The 13,549-nt window shown below is 40.0% G+C and overlaps 1 protein-coding gene across 6 annotated transcripts in view; it reads right to left on the bottom strand.

Annotated features, from left to right (window-relative positions):
• Nucleotides 1–13,549, bottom strand: part of chchd3a (coiled-coil-helix-coiled-coil-helix domain containing 3a) — an 89,597-nt gene that overhangs the window by 27,601 nt on the left and 48,447 nt on the right. For 4 of the 6 annotated variants that reach the window (XM_030149311.1, XM_030149312.1, XM_030149314.1 and 1 more), the window contains 2 exons: nucleotides 7,954–7,968; nucleotides 6,202–6,285 (listed from right to left, as the gene is read on the bottom strand). In XM_030149311.1, the coding sequence (XP_030005171.1) occupies nucleotides 6,202–6,285; nucleotides 7,954–7,968 (99 nt within the window). The remainder of the gene's footprint in view (nucleotides 1–6,201; nucleotides 6,286–7,953; nucleotides 7,969–13,549) is intronic. The other 2 variants (XM_030149313.1, XM_030149315.1) reach the window with 1 other exon arrangement.

Raw genomic sequence — 13,549 nt, 5'->3', positions numbered from 1 at the left:
GGAGGAAGAGCTGGAAAGAGACATGGTTTAGGAAAAAAAAAAAAAAAGGGAAAAAAAAAAGCAGGCAAGTTGATTGTTAAATATGAGATTGTTTTACAGCGGGGCAGGTATTGAGTGAAAATGTAATAAATATATAGATATTGTTTTCAGGGGCTATTTGGTAGCGCCAATGAGCGGCAGTAGCAGAGGCAGCAGGCTGAGCTGTCTGCGAGCCTGGTGATGGCCTGTCACTGGAAGCCTCTCTGATGAATGGCCATGTTGGATTAGAACAGACGTGTAATATATATCAGACTTATATTCTTTCTCTCTCTCTTTTTGGCTGCTCTGCCTCTTCCTGCTGGTGTGCAGGATGCTGAGGGATCTGAGGTAAAGATAGGAATGGAGGGAGGGTGAAAAGAATGTGATAAAGAAAGAGATAATATTAGGTGAGCAGTATACTGCAAGAAAATCAAATGTGGTGTGTTCTGACTGATAAAACAGCAAAATAAGAAAAAAAAGGCTGTAATATTTGTGACGTGTGCAGATCTTTTCTTTTCAGGCTTTAACATCTCATGTAACTCATCGTCAATGTCAATTCAATTATTTACTGTGGGGATATTTTAGACAGAGCAGGATGTGTTCAACAAACTACATAACAACTAGTGCTGATCATAGTGTATATAAAGATGGATGAGTCTATGTGAAAGTCGCTGAGATACAGGAGCTGCCATGTTTCTTATGTGACCAATTTGGAGCCTGAGTGGTTTCTAAGCATCTGACAGATTCTTGATGGTGTTCTGCTATTACAGCTGTCAATCATGCTTTTTTTTATATCATAGAATAAGTTATTATAGACAAGCCAATCAGGCCCAAAAATACAATCTGAAAGCAAACTGGGCTGATAAAGTATACTTGAAAGCAGATGCCAGGGGAAAAAATTTTTGAATATATAATGTGAATGAGTCTCACTGATTAACAAGGAGAGGGTGAGGTTTATATCCTAGACTGTGGGCAACCACCAGGGGGAGAATGAGATGTTTTGGGGTGGACTTCTGGAGACCTGTCAGGACACCCATATTCCAATACAGTAGATAGTGTTCCAACCCTTAGAGCAGTATTTATAGTGTACCCATAAAAGCAGAAAGACAAAGCACTTGTGTAACTAAATATGTTTCAGCTGCAACAAATTCCTAAACTCATGCAGCAAGTAGCTTCTCATTTATTCAACAACCATCAGTTTGATAGAGAACATAAAGATCGGAATGTGTTTCAAATCAAAAAAGGTCATATGTTCTTATGAGTTCAGATTGACCCTGTTTCAGAGTGACGGGCAGGATGAGAAGACAAATGAAATAATTATCCATCATGCCTAGTGCCTACATGGCAAGCCTGTGGGGGCAGTGTTATGATGTGGGGTTGGTTCAGTTGGTCAGGTCTAGTTTCAGCAAAGTTATGTGTCCACAAACTGACATCACTGACTACCTGAATATATTAATGACTAAGTCTTTCCATCGCTGCTTTTTTCTACAATGATGGCACAGGTATATTCCAGGATGCCAATGCCAGGATTCATCAGGCTCTTTGGGTTTGTGAGTGGTTCAGGAAGCATGAGACATCACTTTCACACATGGACTGGCCACTGCAGAGTCTGCAGAAAACCCCAGGGAGAAACTGTGGGAACTAATGGAGACTTCACAGACAGGCCCAACCCTCCCATCATAAGGAGATCTTGGCAAAAAACAAAAACAATCAAAAAACAAGAAAAGCACTCGGAGAGCGCAGACCTCCGCCAAGGCCAATCAGTGGGGCCCCCCCACCCTCGACTCCTGATCACCACCAAAATTTAATAATTTCTTCCTTGTGCCAGTATCAAAATTTCCTGAAAATTTCATGAACATCCGTCCATAACTTTTTGAGTTATCTTGCTAACAAACAAATAAACAAACAAACGCACACATACAAAGCAAAGCGATCACAACACCTCCTGGCGGAGGTAAATACCTCTAGATGGAAATAAATGTTATAACATTTATTGTGACATTCCACAAACATCGTGTGGCACAAACAATGCCACAGTAAATGTGATTTTATTTGGCTTGGATACTCTTTTCAGTTTACTTTCTGCTTTAGTGAGTTTATTGGAGGACTGGTTCTGATTAGGGTTTCATTCCCCTTCCTGTTTCTTCTGTATTTGATAAACAGTATATATGTAGACCTGACAAATAAAATTTATTCTGATTCACTCAAGTGCATCAGAATGCCCATGCAGTAAAGTCTCAAGTTTTCTTTTTTTCCATTATATTTGTAAATTGAGGAAAAAGAGAAATATGCAGCTTGACATTGCTGACCAGTTGCATCTGTTGTAGCATTAATCAGCAAGGAACTGCAGACGATGCAAGTATCAAAGCTCAGTTTCTCTTTTCTAAGTACTAAAACAAATATATATTTCAGCATGAAAGAATGCTCTGATTTTATCTTGTGTAACTTATGAGCCATGTACTTCCACTATGACAAGCAATCATGTTTCTCTCAAGGGGATATTTACCAATCAGAAATTACAGTTGGTATACTGGCATACAGCATGCCCAAAGTGATTTTGTTCTGTTGGTTGCAGTGAGCAATGAGTGATGAGAAGCTGGACTAAGGGCCAAATGGGGCACTGCGGCCAGAACAGAGGGGGAAAAAAAAGACAAGCATCCCCTATGGAGTCCCAGTCCGCTTTCTGCACAGTAAGACAACATGCAATATGCCCATCATTGATCCTCAGTTACACACAGGATCATACAGCGTCTCACCAAACAGTCATGGATTCGTCTTTTGTTATTTTTGCCACCATAGACCACAAATCTTGACAGTATCCTCTAAAATTGAAATGTTTTCCATGGAGATAATGAGGATGTAGAGGCTTTAGAAAAAAATATCATAAATCCAATAGATTAATATGGATATATCAATCAAACATAATTATAATGCATGTTTTTTTCCCTTCCTTTCCTTTGACTTAGTCAATGGTTTCTTTATCATTCTCTTGTTCAGTGGGTTTCTGTTTCATTGTTTTTCTTTAATCCGTCAGCCTGTTCTTATTCTCTTCCACTTTATCCTACTGTCTTCTTCTTGAACCTCTTGTCATGTTCTTTTCCTATCACACTCTTGCTTGTGTTTAATCTCTAGTTTCTCTCCATGCTTTGGCTCCTGTCTTCCAAATCTCTTTCCATGCTGTCTGTCTACACCTATCTCTCTCCACCTCTCCCCTCTGGTTCTCTCTGAGATGTGAAGGTGATTTGTTGACACTTTGATTTAACGAATATTGACCAGAGGCTAACACCGCTGACAGATGGCCTGTGCCTCGAGTCGATATTGCTTGTTGTAGTTGGGACTCGTCACTTCTACGATCACCACTCATATTTACTCCCGAAAAGCAGGAACGTACACCATTGCACCCGTAACATGTGGTAAGAAAATGAAAAACAAGTTCAAAAGCATGATGATTTGTCAAATTCCGGTTGTTACGAGTAAATATGTCTATATCTGGAGGGTCTTTTTGATACAGATAATGGTGTCTGTTTTTCTTCTTTCTTAACCAAACAGATTTGTACATATCAATGCACTTCTACTTACTGAAAAACAATCCAGTACTACTATTCTGGACCTACTGGTCTGGATGAAAAACTTTGCTTCACTGAATAAGGACGCTGTAAGCTCTACTGATTCAAAGGGAGAATGTCTTGTGTATAACAGGTATGATAAAAAAAATACTACTGCTATTGTAATATATTATCTATATATATATTTATCCAGAAAGATCACTGAAATACTGATTATGTATCAGAAAAAAATCAGAAAAAAACTGGACAGAAATGGTAAAAAGCATCTTTCATACAGTAAGCTTAAGCATACTCAGAGAGAAGCAGAATTTGAGTTATGGTCACATGGGATTTAATAATTCCTCTCCTTTAAATGTAACATGTAATATTTAGTTGTAGCCACCATTAAAACTGCTGATCAACTGAATAACCTTCACTGCAATCCAACCTAGTGGCCTCTAAATATGCAGAGGGCTGTTGTCAGAGGTAGTGTTTGTGTTGGGATTTTTATATTAGGGGGATATCATCTATGACTAACACTTATAGAAGGACACAGTAATTTAAGAAGTACTGTAGTAACATGGCAGGGTGTCATGGCTGCAGAGGGAACTTGCTCCCTTTGTAAATGTAGGCTTTGAATTCTTATTTCAAGGTGATTATACACTAAATGAAATGTAATTATGTATATTATCTACTTTCTTTGTTTAGATCTAATGCTTGGAGACCTTAATCTGCCATTTGATCTACATTTCATAGGAATCGTACAAATCACATCAGTAAAAATAAGCAATAGCGCTGTCAAAACATTCCTACTGAGTTAATGTCTTTTTTAAACACCCATTTATCAGTGTAATTAGAGTATTTTACAGTGGCCATTGCACTAATGTCTAGGTTTGTAGCATTAATGTTGCTAACACAAATCCCTAGGACAGTGATTTTATTTCAGCCAGTTTATAGCAAAAAATGTGTATCTGCCTGGACTGAAGTGTTCAGTTTGGGTCTGTAAACTTGTAGAGTTTATGTAATATCATTTTCCTGCTGCTGAAGAGATGATGATGAAGACTTATCGTAAGTTCATCACCTGTGGGTCTGGTTTCTGAACTCCAACATGCATTGAGTCTGATTTACACAGGTGTTTCAGAGTTACATTAGTATGAAAATATTACTGATTTGTTATAAAACTCCATTGGGTAAAAAGGCAAGGTAAGTAATGGAAATACTGGAACCGTATGTGCACAAAAATGTTGATGTATTTCGCTCCATCTAGATATTGCTAAAATACTGTAATGATGTCTGAGTTTCTAGTTGCACTCTAAGCCTAGTGAATCCACCTAAAACTTTTGGAAAACAGTAAAGTTTAAAATTTAACTTGCCTATGTTTTATAAGCAGTGAGAAAATTGTGTTTTAGATCATGGATTGTGATATTACCTTCAAAAGATTGCCACAGGATCTTTTAGCCAGATCTCCTAGACCTAATTAGAGCCCTCTTAATCCTCCATATCTTACCAACTAAATCTTTAAGTTGTACTTTTAAGAATATGTGGCTATTCTTATCTGGCTGTACATTTTGCTTCTGCTACAGAAGGCATTTGACTTCTTGCACTCTCCGAAGGGGACAAAACTCTTCTCAGCATGAAAAGTGTCATTTTAGGCACATTAAGTAGGGCACCATACCCTTCCCCAGACACAAGTATGATTTGAGAGCAGCATGAGGGTGTTCTTTTTAACACACTTTTAACGCGACATTTGACCCCAGTCCCTTTCCTTGCAGCCGTCTCTCACTGGGACCAGCGTGGAGCTGCCATTTGAAGTGGGCTAAGCACGGCAGCTGACCCTTATGTACCTCCACAGGACACTGGTTTGACATGGAATTTCAGGGTAGGGTCATTTTCAGGGACAGGAGGACGCACACAGGGATGAATAAGGTTCAAGCCTTTTTCCTTGAGGCACAAGAAGAAAGGAGCGATAAGAAAGAGAAAAAAAAAAGTAAGAGAGACAATTACAGAGAGGTGAAGAACCAGCAAAGAGAGAGAGAGATGTGGACCACACTGGGCAGAGCATGCAGAGTTTAAGTTGTAGGACGATAACAAAAACAGTGGGGCAATTGGATAAACAGAAAGAATAAACGTGTGACTGTGGCTGTGCTGAGCCCACTGGCGATCAGACCCGCTGTTGCATACTGGCTGAATTGTGTTATTTTGTGTGTCTCTGTGTGCTCAGCTTGAGCTTGTTGATGGGTGCATTATACATTAATTGAGGCATTTTGTGAAAACCTTTCCCCAGGCAAGAACTCTGGCTGGCTGCAGAGTGTGTTACACTGCACCTTCTTAAAAATAACAATGATGTCAGCCTGCACGGTGACTGTTTAATGCAGCATTTTATTTATTACTGTGACTTAGCTCGAACATGCTGCATGAAATCAGGACAAAAGGTAAAGTAGTTTATTATATAATGTGATTTATTACCTTATAGAGATGACACGTACATTTGTTTGCAGTTATTAACTATAATAACTGTTATGAATCCCTCATAAGTGTTAATGAGCCCAGTTTTATGGAGTTGGGTTACACATACATGCCAGCAGTGTCCACATACAGATACCTTTCAGGCTATTGTGTAGTGCAAACTGTTTCTTACCCTCTCCTCCAGCCGGGCCACCTGGTCTCTGTAGAATGCATCCTGCTTCTGTAGGTCAGCTTCTCTGGCTTCTAGCTGCTTGGCCTGTACACACACGCACACATACAGACCCATGTGCAAGTACATCACATGAGCGTACATACAAAGACAAGAAGAAAAAACATTACTTTTGTGCTCAGTGAAGCACCCCAATTTTAAAAGCCCATTATGAAACACTCACAAAATACAAATATACATAAACATGAGACGGGATCCATAATGAGAACTTAAACAAGCATGTGTGAAGAAACACTTGATAACCCAACCGGGGAGCAGGCGTTATGCTTACACGTAACAAACTGTGAAACACATAATGAATGATGTTTTATGATGTGTGTGTTGCGCTGTGTACACACATCTAGAGGTGATGATGAGTTATGTGTGTTTTACTCAACAGGGAGAAAAAATGTCTGTGTGTCTGTGTGCATGTTTGTGTGTGTGTGTGCGCGCACGTGTGTGAGACAGATCATGGCTTGGCATGTTCTTTATGTGCTTCTTTGTCCTTTTCAACCAATCTTCAACCAAAACGCTATCAGGCCAGGAGGATAACATCAGTTCTCAGCACGTACGAGCCTCACAGTCAAGCATATATATTTACCCAGACTACCTATCTCCACTGTCCTTCCTATCCTGTGACCTTCACTAAACGTACGACTGACTCTCTGGGTGATATACAAGATAGATAAGACCTGGATCCAAGGTTTTCCCTAGCATTATAAGACTTAAGTGCAGTGCTTAAGCATTTTTTGCCTAGATTAGAAAAAAAGATAGTGTGGCCCAATATAAGACAGGGCGTTTTCTTGAAATAAGTCTGTAATTCTTGAAATTGGAATGTGTCAACAATATGAAATATACATTAAATGGGTCAAAAGGAAATATCAGTGGTAATACAAATATTCATGAGCACCATGGATCATTTATAGTTCTGATGTTGAGGTTAATATTCTTTGAAGACTGTCAGTACTAAAAATATTTTTGTCAGCCCATTTTTACTGCCAAGAGTTTGCGTGATATCATGATAATCAAAAGAGAAAATCTGTCAAAAATTACCGCTGTCACAGATGGTGTGAAAATGGCAGACAATTACTCTCACAACTGACTCACTGCAGTAACTCAATGAGCTGCTGGTGGCTGTGTATGTTTGGTTTTAGGGTCACATTGTACAGTCACAAAAATATGATTGATTACCTCAGGGAATTGTGCTTAATTTGTTGCATTTGTTTTACTTTTTTCAAGCTACTGTTGAAATATTGCAATATTGGCTAATTATTGTAACATTTCAATAAATTGTTGAAATATTTTTAGTTAAATAACAGCAAATGTTCTTGAGGAAGGATATCTATGCACCTCAAAGGACAAAAAATCCTGAGGATAATGAAAAGAAAAATAATACTTTTAAACAAAACACATTATTATTTAAAGCAATACTGAACTGTAGGACCCAGCCAAAAAGCATTTATTCAACTTTCTGCTTTCTGTTAACATTGCTTCAGTAAAAAGCTGAAATTGTCATCTCATCTATACTCTACAATGTGTTTTGAGCAAGAGCGCTGTAAAAACACAATTAAAAAAAAATCTGCAGTTGAAACACGAGGTAGAAAGAAAAATGTAAAATGTCAAAAAATGAAAGGAGAAGGAAACCTCGACTCTGTCGTGCAGAAAGAGAGAAAGAAAGCACTAGAGTTTGAGAGAAATCAGGGATTCGTGACTTACCTTGCGCCCAATTTCCTGAAAAGCACAAGCATGGGAAGAAAATGAGAGAGGAAGAGAAGGAGTGTAAAGATACACTGATTCATCCATGAACTTCTTCAAAATGACATTTGGAAAGGTTTAGTATTCAGAGACAAGGGGTGAGAGGCTGCCACACTGTTCTGCCTGAATACCTACACTTCATCTCCTCAAACCCCTCTTTCTCTCTGTCTCACACACACACAGAAACAGACACACAATATCTATATACATCTATCTATCCATACGCTGATGGGTGACAAGTAAAAGAAAGAACCTAAAAAAACTGATGCTTCCAAGTGTGTTCAAGGCTCACATCCTCTCATGATCTGTGACATGTATAAAATATTGAACAGGCTCAACCAATTGTGATTTTGGAGCTAGACGGCAAGAGGTAAAGATCTCAGTGACTTTGAGACAGGGTGTGTTGTTGCAGAATGGATGGCAGGGGTTTCACTCACACAGGCTACTCAAGTGGTTAGTGTTTCAGTAAGAACAGTGACTAAAGTGACGTTTAGATCTATGGTAAAGACATCAGTAAACAGGGTCGTAAACTGTGGCTGACAGCAGAGATTTGATGACTGTGATGCTTGTGCAATGGTGTGTTATGTGAGCAAAAACAGAAGCACAACTGTCAAACTGTCAGGAAGAACAGCTCATCGCCAATTATATAAAGAGGAATTTTATAGAAGGGCTCCAGAGTACAAAATAAGAATTTGGTAGTTAAAAATCTATCTACACTGATCTACTGAGATGTTGGGGAAAAGTGATGTCATCTTTTATCATGTCCTCCACAAGTGGGTGAGTTCATGTGTGGCGGAGACCAAGAGATCTGTACTAGCTTGAATTCCAGACCCCTGTAGTGAGGACATCCAGTGGCTCTGCTCTGCTGGTTTGAGTCCACTTGTACCCTCAGATTGTAGAATCATGTTATTCTGAGTGATCACCTTTATTCTGTGATCAAACATTTCTTTCCTGATGGAATGGTCTCTCCACATGACAAGGTGTCTCTCCATGGAGCAGCAGGGGTTCCTGATGGGTCTGATGAGGATTACAATGAAGACTCATATGCTGTGACCTTCACAGTCAGGAGATTTCAACCTAATTGGACATCTACAGGAGACTCTGGACAGATGTGTGAAAGATTGGCCTCAAATTTGACCACCATTTAAACGCCAAATGAGAAAATACTTTTTGATCTACGTTCATACATCCAATTAAGTCCACAGACTTAAAGAATCAATGGGAATGTGCACTGAAGATGCCCTGGAGATACATGGTGGGCAAACACCTTACTAAAGCTCTATTCACATGGAATGGAAGTTTTCACTGAAATTTACTGACTTCATTTTACAGATATGATGTCAAGGGTGGTGCAGTGGTTAGCACTCGTGCCTCACAGCAAGAAGGTCCTGGGTTTGATTCCAACACCAGTCGACAGGGGGTGGGACCTTTCTGTGTGGAGTTTGCATGTTCTCCCCGTGTCCGTGTGGGTTCTCTCCGGGTACTCCGGCTTCCTCCCACCATCCAAAGACACGCACTGATAGGTTAATTGGTTAATCTAAATTGCCCATAGGTGTGAATGTGAGAGTTATTGTTTGTCTCTATATGTCAGCCCTCTGATGAACTGGCGACTTGTCCAGGGTGTACCTCGCCTTTGCCCCTATGTAGCTGGGATAGGCTCCAAGTGACCTCCCTGACCCTAGTGAGGGTTCACATAATGAATGAATGAATGAATATGATGTCAAGGCCCACTATTAATAGGCTACTACTCACAAATAACCGTTGAACCTGTTGAAAGATAGAAAAATGTTCCTTTCTGTTGCTGCCATGCATGTCATCCATCTCATCATCTTGTGAGATGTTTTTCTGAGAAATGTAAGTATGCACTTTCAATGAAAGAGTCCATGGTTTATTGTGATATGAGCCTCCTGAATTTCCTTCTAAAACACTTAAAACTTCCACTCATTATCACCAAACAGCCTCCACAGTCCTTGACCAGGAAAAAGGCAGAATAAATGTGCAGTGGAAACAAAAGATGTTGCATATCCAACAAAATTACAAAGATCAATTTGCATGGGACTAATATTATCATTTTTACTGAAATAGGGAGGTGTGGAATTTTTACTTCGGTAGATTCACATGGTATATAAATCACAGGTGGTCTTCATAATCAATTACAACTTTACAGTTGTCCAAAGGAAATACTAATCCTGTGCACATATGGCTTAATACATTTCATATTGTTTTTTTATGCAAGATATCACACACCTCTCTCTATTTTTTTAATGTATATGCTTATGTATCTATATACAGTGTATATCCTAATCCTATTTTGTTTTCACACATTTACTTATCCTCGCATCCAATGTCAAAAACAGAGGACTGTAATAAAAACAAACAGTTCTGCAGTTTGAGCCTGGAAGTGTTTCTTTAACCACTGTGATAGGTCGAAGGAGGCAGAGAGCTAGTTGGAAGAAAATATAATATATGAAAAAAACTTGCATTACCCCATCCAATCTCTACTATGCCGATAACCATCTGTGTTCGGCTACTCAGCGCATTGCAGGCACAGCTGCATGCTCTATGCATTGTGATGAGGAGTGTCACCATGGGGCTGTCCTCGTATGAGATGAGTGGGGGAAGTTTCAAAGTCAAGGGGATGCTCCAAGCTAGACTAATGCGCATGACAGAAACCCATCAGCGCGCACGTGCGAACACACACACACCCTCACACACACCCAGACACACACACACACACACACACACACACACACACACACACACACACACACAAAACCGACATTTGGTCATATCCAGAAGGCAGCAAGAGGCAAAAAATAGTCTACCCCACTCCTGACTACTCTCAACAAAGCACTATCATGGCTCCGCTGTTCTCAGCACAACCTAATATTATCCTGTTGTACTGGTGAAGTCAGACAACTCTGTCCATTGTGTTTCCTTACATATCTTAAAGGTAGGATGTAGCTACTTGTAACACAAAAGCTGGAGAGGTCTGTGCTCACTGATGGGATCAAGCTGAACTTAAATGTAAATTAATGTAAGTGACAGCGAGTGCTCTTGAGAAACGCATCATGAAGTACACCCTTACAAGTGAGCTTGAAGTACACTCAAAGAAGCACATCACATCATGACTTTTAAAGGTGTTATTGGTACTCAGGCCGTCAGGTCTTCTAGGACAGATTGGTGAAGTTTTCGAGAGACTGGATTACACTGGCTGAGCCAAGGTGCCAAAAATCTGTCTCCAACCAACAACTCAATTTAGCAGTGAGACAAGAGGGATGAAAGGATGGAGGGAAACGCAGGCAAAAGGATTGGCAGGGGGTTGTGTTCTGTCACAAGTGTGTCCAAACTCAATGTTACGCTGAGAGGTGGCGACTAAAGACTTTGGCTTTGCACAGAAAGACAAAAGATGCACACAGACGCTGAGACACAAACAAATGTCTCAGACACTGATCTGAAACGCACAAGCACACATCAACACATACAAATACACACACACACCAGCCGGAGCAGCTGTAGCCACAGAGAGCGGGTGGAGAGATAAATGTGTGCTGAAGGCGAGACTAAAGGGGTCATTAAAAGAGGAGAGGTTGTGACAGAAATGTGTACCAAGGGATTTTGCTCACTTTTGTATGTATGTGTGCGTATGTCTGTACACACATACATACACCCCTGCATGTGTTCAATTTCCATATGAGCAGGGTGGCTGTCTTGCTTTGCACATACACACACAGGCCCAAACACACACACTATGTCAGGATTACTTCCGACTGATTAACCCTATTCAGCAGACTTTAGAGATAATCTAATCATACTAAGGGCCAAACAATGGGACAGACTTCACCATTGCCCATATACCTTTTGTTTGGCTAATGAAGAGGCGGCTGTGGACGGACGACAGGAGCTAGAGCACAAGCAGGGGGGAAAAAGATTTGGAGGGGCGGAATAGGAAGCAAGGGGCAGAATTATACAAGAAAACTGAAAAGTGAACTTGAGAGCCAAAAGAACAGAGAGATAAGAAACAGAGAGGAAGAGGACAATAAAAGGCGATTTATCATTGAAGGTGTCAAGTTGGTTGTTCTATGGGATACAGAGTCTGGGTAGAGTGAGTCTGCATAAAAAGTTAAAGAGAGAGGATGGTGAAATAGTAGGGTGAAGAAGTTAAGTGAAGCTACATCTGAGGGTCTTACATGTTTCAAGCTTTGAAATCTTCACTCTTTACAGACAAAGATCACTTTCATGAAGTAAGAATCCCCTTCAGTAAATACCATTAAATATAGATTTTTATTTCATAAGTTGTTTCAAACTTTCTAAGGCCCGAGGACGATGTAATTTGTTGTGACTAATTCTAATTCAGTTGTACTTCATTTAATTTTCCTGTGCAACAACCCTTGACATAAGAGAGAAAAAAAAAAACAGCCAAGTAGAAATACATACTCTCAAAACAAACCCCTTCCACAGGGCTCACGCAGAAAGTCCCTGTGCTAGATCCGTAAAGCTCTGGAAACCGCATTCACATCAACGGCAAACTTTTACTTCCTGTATCCATCTCCCTCTGGTGTCGTATTAAGTACAGTAGTGCAGTGGCTGAGGGTGACAGGCGGTTGAAAGTGAGACCATGGTGGTCAGATTAAACGGATCGTTTAGGCGAGGTGAACGCCTCTGTGAATATCAATTAGCCAGCCGCTGAATAATTAAGGACAGCCATGTTTTTTAATTAGTCGACTGCCGCAGTTTGAGCTGGGAGCGTGGGCGGAGGAGAGGAGGGGAGAACACAAGAGGAGGATGGAAGAGGGATGAAAAAAGGTGGATTTTGCTGTGTCAGGTTTCCAACCCACCTCCTGTTCTCTAACTGATTTGTCCCTTGCACACTTCTCCTTCACACCTGCTTTATAGCTTAAAGTGTTCACCCACACTTCATTTTAAAAAACGTATTCCATAAGGAAGGAAATATAAATAACTCCTGTTTGCTGTGTTCAGCAGGCTTACGGCAAAATTGAGAATGCATACATAAATAGATGTGTGTATATATGGTAGATTTCTATTCATGTCCTTAACTGAAAAACAAACATATTTACCTGAAGTAGATTGGAACTCAGAGGATACAGACCTCTGCTAAAGCCAGTAGTCCTCTCTTATTTTCATTTACAATAATATTAAACAAATCATAAAATATGACCTACTGTATGTGCAGCTTTCTCAGCTGAGTTATGAACAGGTTGTGGCAGCAAATCACACATGTGACAACACAAGTGTAGAGTGCAGAACAAGTCAGAAGTGAAACAGAAACAGTTACAGAGGTGAAAATAAGTCAACTCAACTTTTTTTTTGTCTTTTGGCATGAATTTAAGTCATTGTTTGGGTGAAGCAAGTGAAGAGTCAAATCATACTAACTCCTGTTGATCTATTCTACCTGAGAAGTTGAGTTGACAATTATAGTCCTGCCAAATGTACAACAATGACGAGTGACCATGAAATTAAAATAGACCTATCAGTCTAAATGGCTCCAGAGTGAAAACATAAGTCGTTGTTTCTGTGTGTTTCCTCACACAAACCA

Source organism: Sphaeramia orbicularis, chromosome 12 (assembly GCF_902148855.1).
Source record: "Sphaeramia orbicularis chromosome 12, fSphaOr1.1, whole genome shotgun sequence".
NCBI classification, from domain to species: Eukaryota; Metazoa; Chordata; class Actinopteri; order Kurtiformes; family Apogonidae; genus Sphaeramia; species Sphaeramia orbicularis.
Note: the sequence above shows the minus strand (reverse complement) of the source record. Positions and strands in the feature narration are given on the sequence as shown.